This window comes from Microtus pennsylvanicus, chromosome 9 (assembly GCF_037038515.1).
Source record: "Microtus pennsylvanicus isolate mMicPen1 chromosome 9, mMicPen1.hap1, whole genome shotgun sequence".
Taxonomy (NCBI): domain Eukaryota; kingdom Metazoa; phylum Chordata; class Mammalia; order Rodentia; family Cricetidae; genus Microtus; species Microtus pennsylvanicus.
In genome coordinates, this window is record NC_134587.1 from 19,045,266 (window position 1) to 19,070,083 (window position 24,818).

At 34.0% G+C, this 24,818-nt stretch overlaps 2 protein-coding genes across 14 annotated transcripts in view; both read right to left on the reverse strand.

The window, feature by feature from the left end:
- Positions 1-24,818, reverse strand: part of Slc4a10 (solute carrier family 4 member 10) — a 223,608-nt gene that overhangs the window by 87,843 nt on the left and 110,947 nt on the right. For 4 of the 13 annotated variants that reach the window (XM_075985037.1, XM_075985040.1, XM_075985041.1 and 1 more), the window contains exons 5-8: positions 15,763-15,923; positions 11,137-11,325; positions 1,469-1,560; positions 465-554 (exon numbers count right to left, since the gene is read on the reverse strand). In XM_075985037.1, coding sequence (XP_075841152.1) covers positions 465-554; positions 1,469-1,560; positions 11,137-11,325; positions 15,763-15,923 — 532 coding nt within the window. The remainder of the gene's footprint in view (positions 1-464; positions 555-1,468; positions 1,561-11,136; positions 11,326-15,762; positions 15,924-24,818) is intronic. The other 9 variants (XM_075985047.1, XM_075985045.1, XM_075985049.1 and 6 more) reach the window with 3 other exon arrangements.
- Positions 23,792-24,256, reverse strand: LOC142856751 (translation machinery-associated protein 7). The gene has a single exon (XM_075984410.1). The coding sequence runs from the start codon at positions 24,247-24,249 to the stop codon at positions 24,055-24,057; it is 195 nt and encodes a 64-aa protein (XP_075840525.1). The 5' UTR covers positions 24,250-24,256; the 3' UTR covers positions 23,792-24,054.

Sequence of the window (24,818 nt, forward strand, 5' to 3'; positions counted from 1 at the left end):
GTCCTGTCTAATTGGCAATCTCCATTTCTCTTTAAAGGTGATGCATTATTTTTGAAGGTCATGAAGATAGGCTACCAAACAATCCAAAATAACATGGATATATGAAATTCAATGTATAAGTTTTTAATATTAAAAGTAATTAATTTCAAGGACGATCTACATATTTTAAACTCACTGTTTTTGAAAAATGTCAACTATTCCATTGTTATAAGACAGTCAAGTTTTGTCATCACTTTTAAGATTGATATTATTTTGAACTAAGAACAGAAAAAATTAAATTTATGGAAGTTTGTGACAGCTTTATTATAACTTACAGATGAATGATGATATAATGCTTTAAAAATATAATTCTTAGAGTGGCAGATGGAATACATTTAAACTAGTTTAATATTTGAATTACATGCCTCCATACAGTGAGATGAGCTTTGAACTACTGTAGAAATAGAGCCCAAATATGCCCTCACCTCTCTCTCTTGCTGGTGTGGAGGTCCTTTTTCATGCCTTTGTTTCATCCCACATGGACTAGTATGCCCCTTTTGCTGGCCTCCCAGTCCCTGCACGCATAATTAACAGACTTAAGCTGGTACATCATGCTCCCACAATTCTCCACCAGGCACTATGGCAAAGGCATGCACATAGCTAGCCTAGCTCATGTACGCATGTCCCAGGGATGTTAAAACAGGTCCAAGGTGCTCATTGCCATTACTTTTTTCAGAACTTTGATGTAGATTACTTCCTCAGACCAAAATCCATTCCCACTTCCCTTCCCTATTGCTAATGCCGAGGGCTTTACCAAAGCAATACTTCTTTATCAGCCACTCAGAGAAAATCATCCAACATCCTGATTTTAGACCAATATTGGAGCTTCTCTGTTCTATTCAGCTGTTACATAGCCACAGCTACTGTAGCACATATACAAGCCAGAAGTGCATAACCAAGAATCCCTTCATTTCAGTAACTCATTATTTTCTTAGTATAAATCCAAATGAATTATTTTATTTAGATAATACCGAACTAGAAGTAGCTCTCAACATAATTAGCCCTTAGGCATGTTTTTATTCAAATTCTGTTATTTTTACCTTCTAGGGTATCCTTACACTGACTTCTCATTATACAGTAATGGTAAAGATTTATATCAGATAACTTTTTTCTATATAATAGGAATTTTTGAGGGGGGACATCTAAAAAATATCTTAAAGCAACAGATTATGCTCTCTATGAAGTCCAGTTGTCGTTTTTACTGTCCACACTACAAGTGGCTGAATCCAAACTACGATTCATAAAACTTACACATCTTTTTTCTCACATAAGCAAAGCCCTGCATGTGAGCCGAACGCTAACGTTGTCTATAACAATTTAAAGGTTTGGCTAATAACCCAAATAAAGGCATGCAGATGCCCACGTCAACAGGTAAGAAATTCTACTGGCAATTTTGGCACTTCCTGAGGTGAAATAAAGAAAGACTTGCCTTGCTGAAGTCGACAGTGCTGTTTTCCCTGCTCACGTCATTTTTATTTTCAGCACAGGCTGGAGCGGACTGAGGAGAAACAACCTGACCTGCTGAAAGAGATTGTTATTACAGAATACAAACAATTACTTACACACTTCTAGGCAGACTGGGTGAAAGATGAACTTCAATTTAACTAAACTAAGTAGAATTTTTTAATAAGCTTGTGATGTAAGCATGAATGTTCAGTTAAACAGAACTACATCAATGTAGAGATTATCAGTTACAGATAGAAATGGGAGAAGTCAATCAAGAATATTTAAGTCAATTATCAATTTAAAACTCTAAATGATTATTCTCTTTGAAGAGAAGCTGCCTTCAAAACTTAATTAAATTTAACCATAAAGTTCATTTATTTCTAAATATCAATTAAAACCAATTGCACATATTAAAAAAGGCATAACCTCCAAGCTCTGAAGAATTTTTGACAATACCAGAAAAGATAAATATCAGTAACTGCCCAGCATACTTTTAGGTTCTATTATGTACTTTAGCAAAATCACTATGTACTTTAGCAATAAAATTTAGAGGTGGAACTTATTAGAAATATGAGATCTTGTGACTATAATTATCCACTCATCTGCTATTAAGATTGCTAGACTAGAGTTGTACAGCTTTCCACGAGCATTATTGAAAATATGAATACGCTGTAGTTCTCCATCCTCGTATGAAAGGTGAGGTTAGTTATCTGGATAACCGAGCTGGGAATGTGACAATAACTAGAAAACATAATGCCCGCCATTCACTATGCAGCAGTCCTTACAAGCACAAATCCTTTGAAATCTGCCCAGAGTTAACAATTAAATAATAAGTAGCCTGGTTTATTAATTTCCCCTGCCTATCCCGAGCCCATCTCCACTTGTTACTTTCACTGTGAAACGAGTAATAAAAATTCAATGTTGAAGCCTTTACTATGTTTACATTCTTCTCAACGGCTTCAAAATCCCTTTTCCTTTCACTGCTCTCAAGCATGAGAAGTACTCTTTGTGCCTAACTTCTCTCTCTCCATGCTGAAGTCTCAGTTTTATTCAGAATTCACCTTTATTCTCAAACTTTCCGATTGCTACAAACTCTGAACTTCTCTTAATTCCTTTAAATAGTTACAGGAAAAAAAATCAATTTTTCCCTGATCATCAAGTATGATTAAAAAACAAAATCATTTATTTTAAATACTATAATCTTACTGCTTATACTAGTAATCTGTCAGTAAAATATCATCCTTTCATAGATAACAATTTCTGGATTAAAATAACTTTGTCAGAAAGTAATAGATTTAATTTTCTTCTAACATTTAACATTTTTCTGCTCCCATCAAACACAGAAAAACAATATATGTTGTAAAGATAAAGACAAAGTGACATCTTAAAGAAAATTCACCTCAAACCACAGCCACAGATTCTGACTTTTGAATACAGAACTCAAGGCAGTGTGCATCCTTCAGAGGAAGTCAGGTGAGCTTCCCATTCTCCCATCTCTACCTGCAATGTGTAGCTACAACCGAACTGTTCATCAGCAGCCGTTCAATTCACCATTCTCAAAATAATAACTGTTATTATAAAAGCCTTTTACATAATGCATTTGTGCTACTAACAGATGTCTTCAATCACCAGTTTCACAACATTTCTCCATATTTTCATGAGTTAGAGCATTAAATACATTTAAAACTAAATTTATTAAACATTTTGTAAAATAGAGAGATAAGACTCAAGATATAGAAAAAATAAAGATAAATGTTTTCTTATAATAATTTTTGTCATATAGTCAGAAACTACATGAAATATCAATTGCTTAAAACTGTTAGAAAACACATACCAAAAGAGTAAAGCCAATGCAAAATCAACTTTGATGAGATAATCAGAGAGCAAATATGCTAGAACTTGTAATTTCAAAAATCCAGTTGCTGTTTTTATTCATATGTTTCAGGAACAATATTTCATAAATTATATTCAGGTTATGAACTACATTTAAACATTGACACATTTTATTTTGTAAGTATTTGTGATTTCTAATGTGTTGCTATTACTACATGATAATTGTAATAGCCACATTTGGATATTTACAGTTCTATGCTATTCTTATTTTAAAATTAAAAATTATAAAATATTACCTTTCAAAGCTGATAGTTAGGAAGTGAATTAGAAACTACTTCTCTGAATATTTTAAATGATATTAATAATGATCTAGTTCTGGATATCAAGCAGGATACGTGTTAGATGGCAGTAAGTACATGCTATTTCCAGAGTACAGACATGTCTAGAAAATGTGTACTATAGTCCAGATATCTTCTGATATAGGCACAGAAGCCCCAGTATATGTATCTTCTATACTTTAGAATGATACATAAATTTATCTGTCACTCTCAAAGTCCTTCAAAGTTTAACTAGCATTTAAAATTTTAATGTTACTTCTAAAGTACACAGTGAATAATTGAAGTAAAATAATATCAACAAAGTAGTTTTGACAACTTTGCAGGGTACTGAGAATCTGTAGGTATCATTTAAGACTTAAGCTTAAAAAGCTTGGCTTAAGCTATTTAGGAAAATTACAGATTTCAGGTGAAACCTATACTGTTTGTTATATACATAAAGCTAAAATGCATGCTTTGCAATAGTCCATAGAACTGCTAGATTCCCCAGACTGTAAAACAGCTTTCATAAATTTGTAGTACACTATATTTTTTTTGCTTAAAACTTATTGAATTCAACAGTCACCACCTTTCAGAAGATTATGGGCTTAATTTCCAAAAGGCATTTCATGAACTCAAATACTATCACATAAAATGAATAAATAAATTTAGGGAAGGGCATCTCTAATGTGATGGCTGATTGACTTCTGTGATGAAAAAATGTATTCATACAATAACAGTTCTCAGGCATAGTGACTGCTTTCTAATGGAAGAGAGAAGAATTTGCAAGAATATTTTCCTCTCTGGGGGAAACAAGTCAGAAATCAGCACTCGGGTACTGGAAACTTTGCAAGTGCTGCTGGCTTGTGAGAAGTCTCTAGTTACTTTAACACTATGCTTACAAACGAATATTTGCCCGTCTCCTTCTAATTCCTCCCCTTGTCCACTGCCCGTTGTCCATATGGAAACTTACTGTAATCAATGGCATCACAAAGTTGGATTGCCTTTACTAGTATAGTATGTAAATCTCAAGGCATTAAGATACCACGATGAAACAGATATAAACTCACTATTCTTATTATAGTTCATGAAAATTATTCAAAGCTTGATGAAATATCATTATCACTAATGTAAACTGATGTCTATGACTCTTGAAGTGTAAATACTTGAGAAATCTAACATCATCTTTTCTATTCAACATTCATTTTTAATTCATTTACATTACTTATTTACCTGTTAAAATATGGTTATATATTTTAATAAAAATCTAATTTGTTTCATATATATGAGTTAAAGTGTATAGTGTATAGCATTTATATTAGCACCTCTTTGGTTTTCTTTGAATTGTATTTGAGTCTTTACATACAGTTCTCTCATATATGTAAACTGTGTGCATGAACGATATAAAAGCAGTTTCAAAATTTTTATCTGGTTTAATTCAAATCATTAAATAATTTATTACCGACATGTATCATTATTTGCTACTGGTTAATCCAGTCTAAATCACATGTACTAGAAGGAAACTGGGATGAAGACATGGAAGTACAGTACTATTATCCTAGAGTCCAAGCTGGTTTACACTACCTCAGAACCTTCAACGCATTTAGAGTACCCAAAGGGTAGGAGATGAGGGAGGTACAGAGATGAGATGAGCCTGTTAGAGACAGACACAAGACAGAGCAAAATGAAGAAATATAGAGATGAATGACAAAGTTACATACATGTGCAGCAATACACTTATTTATGGAAATAGAAAACATGGAGAAAGAAAGATAAATATTTAGAAAATTATGCCTAGGTGAGTTACATTTCAAAAACAGAAAGAGTATGCATGCAATTAAAATTGTTAAAAACTGTTATGTCTGGAAATAATTAGTTTCAAATGAAAAATTAAAATCTTAAATATGTTATCTTAGAAATATATTTGCTCTTAAAAACCAATTTTCCATAGCCCAATGATAACACAGCCTTTAAACAGGCACATAAATTGTGTATAATTAACATAATTTTAATATTCTTTTAACATTTTTCATATATTGGAATTTCTTAATGTGCTATGTGTCCAGCGATACTAAGAAGCAATATTCTAGCTTTCTCTTTCAATGTAAACCATTATGATGGATAAATATGACATGCTCTCTTATTTATGATAATACAATATTAAAAAAGAATTTCTAAACATAAAGACCTCATGCATCTGGAAATAAAAGTACAGCATTATAATAAAAGTTAATTTAAGGTAATAAAACAAAGAAACATCATTAACATAGGAGCTGCAATCTACCCAGGTCAAAATCAAAATACTCAACATATACCACATCCTTCTAAATCTAAATGTTCTCCACTTAAGACTTTGAACAGTAATTTAGAGAAATTAATAGAAGCCCTGCAACCCTTTCAGATTTTGCAGCCAGAAAACCTGCAACTGGAAAGTGTTCTAACTAGGAGGGAGGGAAGATGTGGAAGCAAAAGAAGAAGAGCTAGAAATCAATAGTAATGACGGAGGAATGAGATACCCCATACTACAGAAGCAATGAGGCCCAAGAATTATCAAAAACATGAAATCAGGAAAATAACATCATTTTACAATAGAATTGCAATATGAATTTCTCCACATGTTAAGAAAATGCCCGATCTAAATGATAATATAAGCATTAATTTATTTTGATTTATTGATCACCTAACACAAGTCACATTTGTGTTTGAAAAAATATTTCTAGATTCAAGGAATGACTTGAATAGTATGGATAGTTTTCATTTCAGTACATTTTACAGGGTTCTAATGTCAAAGTAGATACTATTTTCTATTATTTTTGCAATTGTTTTGCCAAATGTAACTGTCACGTTTTATTGAAACATCGGAATCAGTCATTTTAATTCTCACAGTTTTGATGCTTAATGAAAAGTGAAAGTTAAACACAGCATGGTGGCATTAAAAATGCATGGTGAATCCATAGCATCCTGCATCTTAGCCCTGAGGAGAATGTGCAGAACACCAACAATATTTACATATATATGTAATGTGTACATATATATCAGCGTATTCGTAGGTGAGATTGACAAATTATCATAAACGACTAAGAAAAAAATACAAACAGAAAGCATATACTGGGAAAGAGAAGAGAAAGATGATATGCTATTTTGTTGATGCAATATATGAACCATGGAAGACCTCCATTTGAAATGCAGTGTCTAGATACTTAACCTTTGAGAGAACAGGTGAGCTAGCATACCCCAAGAACAATTCAATAAAGGAAACAGAAACATATTCTAGGTGTTTTTAGACTTCTTTGGGCAAATATTGCTTTCTTTTTTTAGTGCATTTCAATTTTTAACCCTAAATCAGAAACACATTATACAAAGGTAGAGAAGTTATTTCTATATCTTTGCCTCTTTTGTAGTTTAAAATACAAACATGTTCTATTTTCAAGTATTTTAGAAAGCCCCCAATTGATTTTAACTTTATAACCTTAAAAGAGGAGAAGTCAATCCTTCTGAGTAAAACATTTTGCTGAAGAGACTTAAAAAAAAAAAGATATTGCATTTAGCTCTTTGGACATTAAAACTCCATTAAATCTCTTTTCAACATAAAAATTAAGTCTCTAATTATGTTTTGAAACAGAATGTCATTTCTATATTTATGCTTATAGATTCCAATTTCTTTGTTTATCTCAAGTTTGTCAGTGTACAGGGTTCACGAGTAGATTGAGAACCTTAGTAGTAAAGGTCTTTCACGCATTCTTTCGCTTGTGGGTAGGAGCCTTATTTCTAAATTGGTGAAGTCTATACACATTTTCAGACTTCTCAACACACATAATTATGTAAAGTGTGTGAGGAAGCAAAACAGAGTCATGAGGAGGTGTTAGAAGCCTAGGCTTAGAAACTACTGCTGACAGGATGCTGCACAACAATACTTAATTGGGTGTATGAATCTTATTAGAAGTGCTTTCAAGTTTCTATTACCCTAACACATGCCCTGGAAAGATTTGTATGTGTTCATATAAAGGTTGACTGTAGAAATGGAAACAGAGTCACTCAGATCCTAGTTTTCAAAAAACTAAGCCATTTCACAAAGGAAACAAAAGTACTTTCTGCAGACCTTGAATCTACACATAGCCTTGGGATTCACAGCTGTAATTCTGTCCTCTCTCCTGAATTTTAGCGAAAGTTAAATCAGCAACAGTGCTTGCAGGTCTACATAGGATAATAAATGATCAGTCCAGTAAATCTCACACCTTCTTTCCTTTACCCTAAAATGTAATGAAACTTTCAAATACAAATATTAACCTCAGTAAAAATTACAGAAATTGCAGCATACAAAATTATTATCTGTTTGAATAAATATATTTTTATCTGTGTGCTATTATCTGCTTTTCAATAAAAGCAGTGAAGACAAGGTTTATTTGTTCAAAAGGTCCCCATAATCTTGGAACATAAACATGGGATTAATTAAAACATGGGATATTTTATAAAGGATTTTAGAATCTAGTAACTTAAACTTTTGTCAAAATTATTAACATTGCTTATCAAAATTTTTAACATTGGCCAACCAAATAAATATGAGCACTGTAAAAGCAACAATAACATCAGCAGCATGGTTTTCCTCTCCTCTTCTCCATAATCCTCCTCTGTCAGCTGCCAGAATTTACAGTTTGTCTGCCCAGGGAGTTCTCTCTTAAACTCTAATAAAATTGTCCTCAAGATTCCATTAAAAAAAAAAAGCACTACATTTGTATCTCAGATGATAAAATCTTCAATTTCACATTAAAATGCATTATATGTTTTAAATTAAATTATAATTTAGAATATGAATTAATTTAAATATAGTTTTGTCTCAATGTGAGTTCTACATCCTCAAAATAGTCAATAGAATATTCTAATATAAGTTGATATATGTCATAGCAAGCTCGTAACACTTTTAATGAACTTCACATATGCATCAATATATATGCATCTATGTAATATCAATGCTTTACATTCAGTTAAAGACAATTTTATATTTCATTTCTGTCTTTATTAGAAGTTTAAAAAACAAAATTTAAACTGTCTTTGTTGGTTTTATAGTGTGTAATAAGTCGAAGATAATATATTTTCATAAAGAGATGGAGTCAATATAGAAACTTGAGGCAACAGACAAAACAAGAGAACACCAAAGGGCAGCACTGACCAAAGTAAGATAAAAATCTTCCTGAAAAGCAAAGAAAGAACTCTGCACATGCGGATTTTCAACAAAACATACACCTCTCTCATAGCACCTAAATCTCAAACAAATACTTTAAAAGCAACTTTTCCTGATTTTAGTGTAATCACTTTGAGTTTCTCTCCATTTAGTTTAATGGCGGCAGCTGGCTTGCCGTATATTGCTTTTATTATGTTTAGATATGTTCCTTGTATCCCTAAAATCTCTCCAAAACCTTTATCATGAAGGGGTGTTGGGTTTTGTTCAATGCTTTTTCAGCACCTAATTAGATGATCATGTGTTTTTTCTTTCAGTTTGTTTATATGATGGATTACATTGATAGATTTTTTTTCGTATGTTGAACCAGTTCTGCATCTCTGGGATGAAGCCAGCTTGATCATGGTGGATGATTTTTTGATGTTCTTGGATTTGGTTTGCCAGTATTTTATTGAGTATTTTTGCATCCATGTTCATGAGTGAGGTTGGTCTGTAATTCTATTTCTTGATTGAGTCTTTGTGTGGTTTCAGGGTAACCAAAGTCTCATAGAAAGAGTCTGGCAATGTCCCTTCTGTTTTTATTATGTGGAACACTTTGAACAGTATGGGTATTAGCTCTTCTTTGAAGTTCTGGTAGAATTTTTTGCTGAAACCATCCAGCCCTGGGCTGTTTTGAGTTGGGAGGCTTTTGACGACTGCTTCTATTTCCTTGTAGGTTATAGGTCTATTTAAATTTTTCACCTGGTCTTGATTTAATTTTGGTAACTATCCAGAAAATTGTCCATTTCTTTTACATTTTCCAATTTTGTGGAGTACAGGTTTTTGTAATGTGACCTAATGATTCTCTGGAATTCCTCGGTGTCTGTTGTTATGTCTCCCTTTTCATTTCTGATTTGTTAATTTGGATGTTCTCTCTGCCTTTTGACTAGTTTGGATAAGGGTTTGTCTATCTTACTGATTTTTCTCAAAGAACCAGCTCTTTGTTTCATTGATTCTTTGTAATGTTTTCTTTGTTTCTATTTTATTGATTTCAGCCCTCATAAAAATATATAATTCATTATTATTTAATATTGTCTTGAGACTTAATGTACCTAATGACCTCAAGACACTCTGAAACAAAACTGGCCTGTTCATTGAAGTATTTGATTTGTGTACATTTGACTCAGTAGAATAAAAACTCCCACATAATACAAATTCTAAAAAAAATTCATCTTCATCTTGTTGTAAAGTATTTCTGAAACTTTTGAAATTGGAAAAAAATCACACAAATATTCTGTGCTGTCAATCCATGTACTGTAGTCTATTTGCCTAAGTCAGTAGTTTTAATAGGTAATTTGAAAGAATTTACACCTTTTACATGGTTTTTAAATCAGTATCTCATATACTAGGCTCATCATTAACACTCTATGAACTTGAGGCTGACCTTGAACTTCAGATTCTCCAGCGTCTACCTAAATTCAGGGATTATAGGTATGTACCACCATGTCCAGTTTACTCCTGCCACAGATGAAACTTGGAGTACTGAGAACACATGGCGAGCACTCAACTAACCCAGCTCCATCCCAGGCATCAATTTTTGTATTTTAGAACTAAAAATCATTTACAACTGACGGAAGAGTAACAAATTCATGTTAGTCTCATGGTAACTTCATTTTCCTTTACAAAACTATGATAAGAAAATGTGAAGCAATTTCTTAATGTAAATGGCAAAAGGCTAAATAGATCCAAGAAGAAAACAACATAAAAAAATAGGGTAACAAGAAAATAATGGTGATCAAGTGTGATGCTGTGTGAAGATGGTGAGGAGGCTCCCTGCACATTAAGATGCTGCAGTGAAAACAGCAATGCACTCCAGAGCAGAAAATAGGCTTCAGATAGGTGGAGCTACATCAGGAGCTGCTGGACCCTTTTATTATTGGTAATGAAATCTGTTAGCTATGGCCCAGAGGGGAAAAGATTCCTTTCCTACAAAAATACATTGGGATCATTACTGTTTTAATTAGAAGCCACTGCTACAACATGAACCATTGCGTCATTCTTCTCAGCTGTGGGTTATGAGCTGTGGGTTTATATTCTGTAAGTTGGTATTAGTTAAGGTTTATTTTACTGATTCAGAAACCTTTCTAGAAACAAGTTCTTTGTTAAGATGTCCACATCAGGATGGTGAAACTAAGATCAATATAAAATACACACACACACACACACACACAAAACAATTCTACTGAAACAATATGACTTTCAATAAAGTGTTCTCAAATAAAACGTTTTGAATATTTAGAAACAATTTAACACTCCAAGGTCATACAGAAGTTATAAAAGAGCACTTACCATTTTTATCCATAGAGTTTGGTTCTGATTGTTTCTTGCCAATGTCAGCAAAAGATCGAACAATAGGAATCCTGTTGGTGAGTTTTTTCTGGTTCTGGTGATGATGCTGTTTCATCAGGGCTTCATGGACTCTGTGGCGTACATCTTCATTCAGTTGACCTGAGCTGATCTGTTGGTCAAGAACCATATCTGAAGATGGAAAGAAGATAAGGAGCACAGTTTTTTTGTTAAAAACAGACACCCTGAGTATTATTCATACTAAAATAGGGCTACAACTTCAATGTAAGATGTTTTGAATAAATGTTTATTTTTTTATAGGATTGCTACATGGAAATGTGAATTTTCATTATAAACCACTCATTTTTAAATACTTATTTTTTCAAATATACTAGATTTTATTACAGGAAGTTATTTTTTCATTATTTGTACTGATTGGTAGGGATATAGTGAGAATAATCTCAAACTAATTAATATGTCTGTGATTGAAAATGATTTCATTATAGTCTCTCCTCTCTCTCTCTCTCTCTCTCTCTCTCTCTCTCTCTCTCTCTCTCACACACACACACACACACACACACACTCACAAACACAAAATTTTCATTAAATAGGGTATAGGGCTCCTCTGGAAATTTGCGAAGGCTCCAATACACTCAGCATTTAACTGTAGTTACAAAGTTGGGTGTAAAACTTTCAACAACAGAAAATGCCAATCACAGTAAGTACTTTAAATCCCTTTTTGCAATCCAGGCTAGCTTCAAACTTATACTCCATATTTTTGAATCACCCAGGAACTCATATTATAGGTGTGTAGCAGCCACATACTTAGCTTCACACATATTCTAATGTGGGTTTTCTATGACTTTCTAGTGGAGAATAATTTTCTTTATTCCTCTAAGTGAGGTTAGGAACTACAGTAGTACCCTTAGAATGTGTTAGTTAACAAAAAACCATAACTGAAAAACATAGAAGTTCAGAAAACTAAACTGAGTACACTGATATTTTCTATGCATCGCATCGAGAATGCCAATAAATAAATGAACATTTATTTTATGGGCATTCGAAGTTCCTTAGTGAAATAATATCACCTCACTGTAGTCTGCCTTCAGAAAATCAAAGATTAAGTTCTAGGTTCAAAGCAGATGCCAATGAACTGCCTTTTGCTGACATATTCAGTGGATTGCAGCCTTTAATATTAGCAACCTTTAAATATTAGGAAATTTTTCCCTTATAATACTGAGCTTTCTTTTTGTACTAAACAGAAATGGACAATGATGAGGGACTTGAAACACTCTACAACATTCTAGCTGTGTGACTTCACAAAGCTAAATAATCACAGAATTATTACTTGTAAGACAGAAGTAACAATATATGTATCACATGTCACAGTCAGGAAAACAATCTAAGGCCCTGCACGCACTGATCAGCAAATAGAGGACAATCAGGAAAGAATTTCCCAGTATTGGATTTTCTTTGCAATTTCCATTAATTAGGGTATAAATCTCTGAAGTTTGTGAAGGATTTAATACGCTCAGGTTATAGCAGCATCAACTAGGCTCAGCAACAAAAAGTGCAAATCACCTTGGTTAAACTGATTCATCTGACTGGCTTGCAGGAGAGGAAAATCACAATGAGCCTGATTTCAGTTATAGTTCTCTGTATCTTTCCTCTTCTTATAGGTGTGTACTTTAGCCACCAGCTTGTCTCTTTATGGGCAGAATGTGGCACCAGCAGCAACAAGGAAATACCCTTGTCCATATCCAGTAGGAAACAGATTAGCTTTTGCCACTTTGCTTTATAAAGGATCATTTTCACCTGGCATGGACATTCTGCGTATGACTGACATGAAGCGATCACTGTCAGTGGAGATGGAATTCATATAGATTTTGTACAAGAACTGAGTTATTTAGCCAAGTTTTTTCGGCCATGAGCCAGATGATAAATGATTTCTGTCACAACTACCCAACTCTGCCTTTCAACTACATTAAAACTTTCTAAAGATTACTGAAATTTGAGTTACATACAATTTTTACATGATAAATGCTTTTTCCTTTTCATTTGCAGCCATGTGAAATGTCCCAAATCTCAGATCAAAAGGCCTACAAGACTAGGCTTTGGGCCATATTAAAAACAAAGAGTATAGTTTGTTCTGTCACTTTCTGTTCACAATGGAAAGAAGTTAGAGATGAATATTTGGGAGCTGGCAATAATATGTGTGTGGAGTATTTGGAAGTCATCCACTGTGATTAAAAGTCCCATTCAATTCTGAAAAGTGCATGGCATTAAAAGATGAAATGCAAATTCTTATTTCAGTTCTTCGGAGATCGGTAATTATAACATCTCTGAATTAAAACAAAATAAAGGAACTAAAGAACTGTCAACATAAGACATTACTTTGAAAACTTGCTATGACAGAAAATGTATATAAAATCTGTATTTTATATATAATAGTAGAAGCTATAAGGAAGTTAATAAAACACTAATATAACACAATTTTAAGGCAGATCCAGAAATAAAATATTATGACTCCCATCTTGTATACTAAACAGAACTTAAAGTTATCATATTAAAACCATACATTTCATAAAATTATTACTAAAATTCCATTGAGCCACATTACTTGCACACTAAAAAAGTTCCCTAATTTCTACCTTTGCAATTAATGAGAGATAAGATTTATCTCAAACAGATAAAGAGGAGAAAGTAAAACGTATTTTTTTTCAAATACTCATTTATTCCTTAGCCATACCTCTTAGGCACAAGCCAATGACATTACAGAATATATTAGTGAACTGGAAAGGTTGCTCTTCTTGCTTGTGAATAAAGCGTTGTGGAGTGAGCACCAGAGACAGGAATAGAATTTAGTCATCACATACAGTGTTCTCTTCCAAACATTAATACTTATCAGTGTTACTTGAAAAGTTAGGAACAATGAACCAGGATGGCTTTGGGACCACAGTCAAGTCCTCACAACTCAGCAGGCAATGATGTCTAATATAGAGAACCTGGCAAAGCCCAATGCCAGGATCTTGTTAAGAAAAATGTAAGAAGGAAAAAGATAAATGAGAACATTGTAAAACCTACAGTGCTTGTGTTAAAATGCTTGAAAACTGAAGAAGCATTTGTCGTCGCAGTGAGGTTATTGCTGTACTATAATCAACACATCTTGATTACCAAGAACACTAAGAAGGCATGATTTTCTTTGCAAAAACTTTATAAACCTCTGTCTTCTTCAAATTTACTATATAAATACTCTGAAACCTATTGCCTTAACTTTCAAAAAACAAAACAGAGGTAGGAGCGGGGAATATGAAGTGGTAATCTTTCTTGGCTGCCAACTCTAACAGCATGTGGAGACTAAATAGAATACTTAACTTTCTAGACTAAGGATTGTCATAATATGAACAGTTTTGTGCCTTTGTTTTGTTTTTTACAGGGTCATAGTATATATCCCTGGCTGGTCTAGAACTTACTATTAAGGCCAGTCTGGCATCAAACTCAAAGAGTTCTGACTGTCTTTACCTCCCAAGGGCTGGGATTAAAGGTGTACGTCATCACACCTGGCATGAACCTGATTTTTAATACTGGATTCCCATACCAGTCTTTAGTTTTCATTCAGTGGGGTAAGCTATTAATTTATCCTCCAATGAAAAATTTAAGTAGCAAAGGTTGTTTTAATGAGTTATGATTGATAATTTGTCCATGATACTAACTTCATCTTGGTTTTAATTTCCTTCTAACTCTCATTGACAGAATCAGGGTAAAGCATTCACACTTCAAAGAGAATATTTCCATTTTTAATCTTTATAATTCTGAGTTTTAAGAGATTAGAACAGACCATAAATTGCCTACAATGTATATGAATATAAGTAGGAAGCATTTTGACATAATTAATTTCCACATCAGAATAAATCGTGGTAGGAAATTATATCTAGAGATTTTTGGATTTGAAAAGGTTAAGTAATATTTTGAGGGATGAAGTTTGGATTTATTTAGTTCCCTGAAACACAGAGAAATAGATATGTTTTAAATTAACTTCTTCCAAAAGAAAATCCTACTTTAATTATACCAGAAATTCTTAAAAGACCTGCCAGATACAAATAGGATTTTCTGCTACTAAGTCTAACAAAATCTCTTTAAGGAATTATCTGAGTCTGTTAAAAACATATCAAAATCTGATGAAAAATAAAAACACTGATATAAAATATTCCACCACTCAAAAACAATATATGTCAGGTTTTCCTATAACAAATGTCTAGAAAGCACTAGCTCTACAGATTTTATACATTCATGAAGTAGTAGGATCTGGATCCTTCAAGAAAAATGATTTAGCTTTTAGAAAATTGACACTGGCTATCAATATATGTAGTTAGCTTTTAATTTCCTGTGTTTCTTTGTGTGTTATCTAAATATATTATTAAGGTAGAAAATATTGAAGTTGACTATTTTCTTGTTACCAATCACTATATGTAAGTGAGGCGAGGTTTGTCTTATATTCAATTTATTTTATTTCAAATACAGGGATAGGAGAAAATTATTTCAATGTCCTTTACACAGACATGAGAAAAGGGATAACAAAAGCAGCTGAAATCATGAGAATTAAATAAAGTAAAGAAACGAAAGCCCCACCTGCAATTTCTTCTAAAGTATTGGCATGCATGTCCAGTAGCACAGTTCCATTCAGAACACAGCTTCTCAGCTCAAACAAGCTGTGCAAGGAAAGTGTGGCCACATAGGGCTTGCTCCACCGCTCTCCTCCATCCTCCACATCTTCTTCAAACTTTAACCACCTGTACCAATAGATATGCTTGTAAATATATTAAATACCACAATGTAGAAGAATTATCCTTAACTGAAAAGTAAAGGCTATAAAAAGAACGATCTCTTGTTTCTGTGAGTTGAGGAAATAAGGATAAAAGTAGTCCAATTTACTGTGGCCTTTTCTTTGATTTGATCAAACCAACATTTTCATTGTAATTGATTATTAAAAACAAAGAAAAGTTCTATTTTTATTAATATTTGTAGCTCTGCAGAAGTATTTCTAATAAAAATTCACTAGTGGTCATTTTGGTAGGACTAGTAAAGAAGCCACCTTCCTTTATGGAAACCGCACTGGACTGAGCTCCCAAGGTCCCAATGAGGAGCAGAAGGAGGGAGAACATGAGCAAAGAAGTCGGGACCACAAGGGGTGCACCCACCCACTGAGACAGTGGAGCTGATCTACTGGGAGCTCACCAAGGCCAGCTGGACTATGACTGAAAAAGCATGGGTTAAAACTGGACTCTCTGAACATGGCGAACAATGAGGGCTGATGAGACGCCAAGGACAATGGCACAGGGTTTTGATCCTACTTCATGTGCTGGCTTGGTGGGAGCCTAGCCAGTTTGGATGTTCACCTTCCTAGATATGGACAGAGGGGGGAGGATCTAGGACTTACCACAGGGCAGGGAACCCTGACTGCTCTTTGGACTGGAGAGGGAGGGGGAGAGGAGTGGGGGGAAGGGGAGAGGGGTGGGAGGAGGGGGAGAAGAGTGGGAGGAGGGGGAGAAGAGTGGGAGAAGGGGAGGGAAATGGGAGGCTGGGAGAAGGTGGAAATTTGTTTTTTTTTTATTCTCCTTTTATCAATAAAAAAAAGTAAAAAAAAAAAAACAATGGCAATGGGTTTCTGATCCTACTGCATGCACTGGCTTTGTGGGAGCCTAGGCAGTTTGGATGCTCGACATACTAGACCTGGATGGAGGTGGGGGTTCCTTGGACTTCCCACAGAACAGGGAACCCTGATTGCTTTTCGGGCTGAGGGGGGGGGCTTAATTGGGGGAAGGGGAGGGAAATGGGAGGCGGTGGCGGGGAAGAGACAGAAATCTTTAATAAATAAATAAATTTTTTAAAAAAAAGAAAGTAAAAGAATAAGCAGTATTTTCTGGAGTTGGGAATCTTAAATCTCAGTATTTTAGAAAGATAATTTGTCCTAGAAATTTGCATGATGGTTATGCAGTTTGGGACGTATTGTGTAGGAAAAATTCTTGTTATGTTTGTCATGACAATCAGTGGTAGGGCTTGGACATCCAAGAATTGAGTTTGGATATCATTCCAAAGGTATCCCTGCCAAGGATGAAGCAAAAACTCTGAAGCCATTTGGAAACTACTACTTTCTCAGTGTGAAAGAAATACTCATTAATATTTAGGAACATCTGTAATCAAGACAAATAGGAAAAATAAAGGGAGTTAATGGTTTTACTACTCAGGCATCAGCTACTCAATGCTTTAGGGCCTTGCTCTCTAATCTTAACAGAGGATCTGTTAATTCAACCACTTCTGATGAACTCTAACCTAAATTACCTCTCCTCTTCCTTTTCCTTCATTCATGACTCTGTCCTTATCACTTTGACCATCCTTCCTCTTTGCAAAAGAAAATACACAAAATTTCTATATGATATTATATTGCTGTTTATGTAATAAGATGACTCAACTTTAATGGATGAAAACCCCTTAAGAAAAACTAGACAGAAAAATCAAATGTATTAGCAGATAGTCACCAAAAGAGTTTGTTAGACTTGTTAGACTGTGTAGTGTAGAAAGGAGTGTCAAGAAAGTCAGAAAAAAAGTAAGATTTTATCCCTAAACCATTGACACATATCTCTTCCAAGAACACTTTGTCTATATAGTTTTTCTAATTCCTTATTTGTTTGTTTGTTCTATGATGTTGTTCTTTGTGTTGTTGTATATTGCTGCTGGGAGAAAGGAATGTGGGAGTTCTACTGGCGAAAAAGTCCCACTGTGTAGCCCAGGCGAGCCTGCCTGCCTTTGCTTCCCGATACTTGACATTACAGGTGTGCAGCACTTCACTCAACTAAGGAGTTTTTTCTATTTATGTATGTTAATCTCTAGTGTCACTCCCCAGGATTATCCACAATAGCTTTGATGTATTTATCTTTTTTTGAGAATTTAATAAAATAGATTTTGATAATATTCTTTCCTATTCCTGGAGCACCTCCCAGACCCTCCCCCTATCAACTCACTACACGGTGAACTTCATGTTCTTTCTCTATCTTAAATAAAAATGGAAAACAAAATATATAGAATTTGATTTAGGTTTGCCACCTACTCTTGATCATGGGGCCTACCATGGAATATGGCTGAGATACCCAGTATTAGCCCATCACAGAAAAAAATTCCTCTCCCAGCAGCTATCTATTTCAAATAGCTTCTTGGTTAGTGGTGAAAATTTTTTGCCCACTTTCCCACCTCCTCAATGGGACTTTTGAGTGGCTTGAGCGTGTGCAGGTCTCTGTAACTGCTGTTACAGTCTGTGAGCTAACAGATCTGGTGATAATTAGTGTTGGTCATTTGGAGAGAGTGGAACATCAGTACTTGGCTCCCTTTAATTGTATGAGTCCATGTGACTGTAACATGTTCTGGTCAATGAGCTCAGAGTGTAAATTATGTGTCACCTCCAAGACAGAATATTTAGCTGCCAACACGTGACTCCACTGACCTTTTTTTTTTACATGATATGGGAACCAGTCATGTGCAAGATGGAGGCTGTTCTAGCAACCGAAGTCTACAACTACAAACATATGAAGAACACACACTGATCCGTGATGAACACCTATGACTCATAAACTTAGTATTAAGCCAGTACCATTACAGAGTATTTTGTAGCATAATCCATCAGATCCCAAGTGATATAAATCATGACGACACCTATTTATTCCAGCATAAAATCCTAATTAGGATCATTGCTGAGCGTGGAGAATACTATTTATCAAAGCTTTTCCTGAGGTCCAGATATATAGACAGGGGACACAACTCCTTTTCCAAAACCAGGAACATGCTTGAGAGAGCCAGTAATAGCCTGGGGCAAGGGCCTAGGAAGAACTTTGGCTTTGGATTCTGATAACTCAACTTTTCAGATACAAGACTGTGGGAAAGCCCTCCAAATTACAAACTTTATATTCTCTGTTCCCTATCTCCTTATCTTCTGACCTACTGGTCTTGTCTCAAGACCCTGTTACTGAAGATCAACCTGCTGATCCAGGTCAGATGAGAATGAATATGACTTTTATACATTTAATCAAAAGGATTTATTGCCACATGTACATATATATGCTATATATAGTACATATTCATATTTATGTGTGGGTGTTTGTATTAATCCATGATCACACCAAGTGGTAATATCACAAAATTAACTTCTTGATGAGCAATTTAAAACAGACTCTATTGAAGAAAGTCCCTTGGCCCAGATGAGAATAAGAAATCTGTCCTTTATTGGAGATATATATATATATATATATATATATATATATATATATGTATATATATATACAGTGTGACCAAGATAAAGTCTTACAAGTGTTCTGGAATAATTTCTCATATGAATAAACAAATTCAGTACATTAATACATTGTTGAATATCTCCTGGCCAGCAATCTTTTCAAATCCAACCTGTTTAACTTTGTTTTCCCTAGAGTCTCTGGACATTTCCTATTACTATAGAATTACTGGCTTCTATTTATTTTGTCCATTTTAATCCTAAAGTTCCTATGTTACTTCCTGAGCCAGAAAAACACCATGATACATTTAATTTTTAAACCATGGTGAAAACAATCTCATCATAAATAATGTTCTGTTCTCTTCATTCCTATTTATATTATTTATATGCTTTTTCTTTCTTACCAACTGTGAAAGATTATTAAAATTGATGAAAAAATCTTTTCATTAAATCTCCTGTCACCTGTATGCTACTCACATGTGATGTGGTTTTCAGACAATAGGAGAGAGGATGAAGGGAAGAAGGGGCGGAGAGGGGAGAGAGGAGAGAAGGAGGGATGGGAAAGAAGGAGATGAGGAGAAAGAGGAAGGCAGAGATAGAAGGGAGGGTAGAGAAGGAAGAGAAGGGGAAAAGTAGAAGAAGAAGACCATGGTGACTAGAGTATTACATGGGCTGCCATGATTTTCAATGAAGAACCATGTTAGTTTTTTAAAAGCAATAAATTAAGGAAAGGTTTAATACTGTTTGTGGGAAAATAGAATTTTGTTCCATGTAAATATTCTCATTTATGATTTCTAGAGCTTCAGTTCTTTCTATCATATATAGTTTTTTAATTATTTGATTACAACTGGTTTTAACTGATATTAACTTGTTTATATATGTTAAATGACCTATATGTTTGTAAATTGTAACACAAATTCCTTTTAGAAATATTATGCATTTATATAAAATGATCAAATTCCCTTTAAAACAAATATTTATAGCTAAATTTTACTTTTAGATACCAGTGAAGAGAGAAAAATGAGCTTCTGTATTATTTCATCATCTTTTAAACATTTTAATTTTTACTAATAACTTTATTCTTTTGAGATCATAATATAGTTATATCATTTTCCCCACCCCTTTCTTCCCTCCATTTCATGCTCATCCTTTGCTTTCCTTCAAATTCATGTCTTCTTTTCCTTTAATTGTGTGTGTGTGTGTGTGACAGAGAGAGAGAGAGAGAGAGAGAGAGAGAGAGAGAGAGAGAGAGAGAGAGATACGTTTAAGAATGCTGGCAAGGAGTATATTATTTGTATGTTTTAATCCCTCATGTGAATCCATGTTATTTCTGTCACAGAAAAGATTCATACATGCTCCTGAGTCAAAAAGTAAAGCCCATGTATCACATCTTTATATTCCCAACCTTCACTTAGTCTCTGTCCCCTGGTAATCACTGTATTCTTCACTGCTGCTTTATCATTTTGAGGATGTAGAACAATGCAATTGAAAAGTTTCTAGAACTGGCTGGTTTTCACTTGAAATGCATAGAAGTTGTTGCATGCATCAATAGTTTATTCTTTTTTTCTGCTGAGTAATATTCTTCTATGTGGGCAGGATAGATATAACAGAGTTAGTTCACTGGAATTTATTTCTTTATGAAAAACCTGCTAATGAACATTCATGTAGAAATTAATGTGTAAATGTAAGTTTTCACTTGTTTGTAACAAATGCCTAACAGTATAACTGCTATATCAAATAGAAAATGTGTGCATATTTGTAAAAGAAACTGCCAGGGTGTTTCTCTAGCATTTTATACTTACGGCCACAAAATATGAAAAGTCTACATGCTCTGATCTTCACCAGCAGTTTTCATTTTGTTAGTGTTTTAACTATTTTAGTAGTTAAACAGTTACATGCCACAGAAGTTTTAGGTTGCCTTTTCCTAAATATTAATGATATAGAATACTTTATAAGACATTTGCCACACTCACATGTGTGTGTGTTGAGTGTGTGTGTGTGTCTTTTATCTTCTCCCACAACACTCACAGAAATCATGCATGTACATAACTGGACCTGGTGTGTTCTAAGACTTCTATATTTAATTTGTCTTTCCTTAAAGATTAATTGCAGTGAATCTGTATAACACACACCCACATGATATTTTTGTATACATATTTCATATACATTCTTTGAAAAATCTTGTGATTTCTACACATTTTCCAATTTACTTTCATGCTTTTGAGTATTAATAGTTACTTCTTATTTCATATCTTTTGTACAATATCAAAAACCAATTAGCTACACATGGTGGTCTACTTCTTGATTCTTGATTCAGTCCATGGATCTGTGTATGTATCTGAAATGGCATTTAAAATACAAATCCAAGTGCTATATTGTTTCATTTATACTAAATACTTCCAACTGAGAGCTTGCTTCTGTTAGAAGGGAATGGAGTCTTGGAAGCTCTAAGCATTTTAGTAGCTAAAATGACCAAATATAAGTTACATGCATGGATGGTTTGATGGAACCATAGGTTTGTGAACATTATGGGAGAAGCCAGAAGGCACTTTCCATAAAAGAAGCATACACGCTACAAATATCAAGTTACTAAAAATACCATACTTTCAAGATTCAGTACTTTATGCCAACTCCAGAATGATGCCAAAAGCATTAAGAGACATTTAAGTGAATGTTTTAAGGAGACTATATTAAAAAAAATAATACATATCATATAAGTATATTTCTGTTTTCTGTGTTTCATCCAATTTTATCCTTTAAATATGCAGATAAAGAGGTATTAGGACACCCCAGTTCCTGTTTCAAGAATTTATGATAAGTTGCAAAATGTCTTATTATAATTAATAACCTAGTGGGTCAATTATTTCAAATAAACTCCACTGACATTTGTTTGAATAGTAAGCCAAAGCAATTAAGAGTCTCAGATCATGAAGTAAATTTGACGGATGATACAAATAATAAAATATAAAATTTTAGGCCAAATACATGGTATTTCTCTCGGTGGTGAGGGATTTACACCCTGGGCAAACTGTTTTCATCCCCTTGGTGTGTCTTGATCTGTTCTGACCCATGATTAGCACATTGAATTCTCTTCTAATAATTAACATTAAATAGGTGTTTCATGAATTCTTTGAGGATTAAATTGGGAAAAATCTGCCCTACTTGTATTGTGTATTAAAATACACAAAGAAAATTCTTTTGCCATTAAGCAACAGATGTTTTCTAAAGAAATTAACTTGGCATGCGTTATGTACCACCAACAGCTTAACATTTAGGAAGTTTTATTCTCTGATTCTGTCAAATAGAAAGCAGCTCTACAGTTCCAAAATTATGGCCTTGGAGAAAGCAAGATGTCTCCAAACAAAGCATTCACTTTAAAGAGAGTTGAAGTAGGATTAGTAAAAATCATGTAAAACAGTTCATCTTACCGGAGAAAGAAACTATCAAAACTTAATGTTTAATGGCACTAACTACTTTTTTCTTTTAAGATTTTTTTAGATTATAATATAATTGCATCATTTCTCTATTTCCTTTCCTCTCTCTCAACCCTCCCATACATTCCCCCTAGCTCTCTTTCAAATCATGGCCTTTTTTTCTTCATTAGTTATTGTTACATACATAGATGGACATGATGTATATACCTACATATTCTTAAATACTTGAATACAATCTGCTCAGTCTGTATAATGTTACTTGCATGTATGTTTTCAGAGCTGTACTAATCCTAAGATCTTTACACTTCACATTCTACTGAAAAATCCACATGATGTGAATATTTATTAATCTTGAATATCAATTGTCTTCATGGCATCAAACATTGTTTTAATGTACTAGCACTTTTCCGTGCTACCTTTAAATATCAAAGACATAAGTACTAGTCCCTACCTGGCCCCTTCTGGACTCATTTGTAAAAAGTATTTTTAAAGGGCAAACACAGAATGAAGCCTGCTGCCTCCATGACTGCACAACTGTGGTAGCTTTGCTCACTGTCTATAAATACCACCATACGTTATTTTTAAGTGTGACATTATAATTTTGCTGTTTCATTAGCCTTTCATATACTTCTTTTATGGTTTTAAACTAAACAGATGTTTTTCACAAACATTTATTAAGTAGTTAAGATTCAAAACTTTAACTTCTAAATCTTAAACTTTGTTCAAGTTTTGGTTGGAAAAAGTAATATCTATAAATTATCTATGTGTGGTGTATGACAACTGCAGTGTGATGGTAAAATATATTTTTATTTTTGCTATTAGAGTAGAAAGCTAATAATCCCACCTAGAATACTAACCAAAAGAAAGAAGTGGTTGAAAGCATATATTAATTACTTAATGGAATTATATTGCATTTGAAAAATTAGATGGATTCATAAATTAACTCAGATTATTTTTTTTTTTTTGTATTATTTATTTTATTATTATTATTTTTTTTTACAAAAGTTTATTACAATGTACAACAGGCTCCAGGATAACACTTCATTTTAACTATAGGTGGCAATGATGTTATAGTAGGGGATCCAGATGTTTAACAGGCTCCAGGATAACACTTCATCCTAGCTGTAGATGGCAAAGATGTTATGGCAAGGAATCCAGATGTTTAAATAGGAATGGAAGAGGGTCACCATCATCTCAGATATGAGGAACAGCTTACTTTTTGCCAGATTTCTTAATTCCACCTGTGGCCAGGGGTCCCTTCCCCGCGGCCTTGGCTTTTAGCTCCTCGAGTTTCTTCTGCTCCTCTTTTTGTTTCTGCTTGAAAGCCTTATCTTCCTCGTCCATTTCCTTGGCCTGCTTCTTGGGCTGTTTCAGGGGCTTCTTTTTGCCACCTTCCCGGCCCGACATGGCGCCTGCAGACCTCAGATTATTTTTAAATGAACAAAGGCAACAAAAACAAAGCTACTTCTGTCACTTTAAAACTCAGTAGAATTTAAATCTCCAATAACTACATTCTGTTTTCATTGAAGTGTTGCTACTCAGCCAAAATACACGCACCTTTTTCTTAAATGTCTATTTTGATTGTTCATCAGGTGTCTCCATGAACTTCAAACAGCTGTGACATGCTTCAGACTCTAAAAGTACAGCCATAAATATGAATCCTACCCAGTCTTAATAGAGGATGCTAATAATTAACTAGATCAGTTCTCTTATTCCTTAAGAGAGCTACACACTCTGGACATTTCGGATGAGCACAACATTCAAGTCACTCTATTAGAGCACGATGAAATCTTGCCTGCTCAACTCTGAGAGTGATAGACGTTTCTAATGTTCCTTCTGCCACTTGCCAGCTTTCTGAGACTGGGAAAGTTATAAGCAGATTTCTGAATCAAAGAAACAGGCCATTATATGATCTAGAAAGTAGAAACTTTACAACAATTCTAAAAACAAAGAGATACTCAAGACAAAAATATAAG

Excerpts from the sequence above, each read along its gene's own strand:
- LOC142856751 (XM_075984410.1), bottom strand. The coding sequence starts at position 24,249 with ATGTCGGGCCGGGAAGGTGGCAAAAAGAAGCCCCTGAAACAGCCCAAG.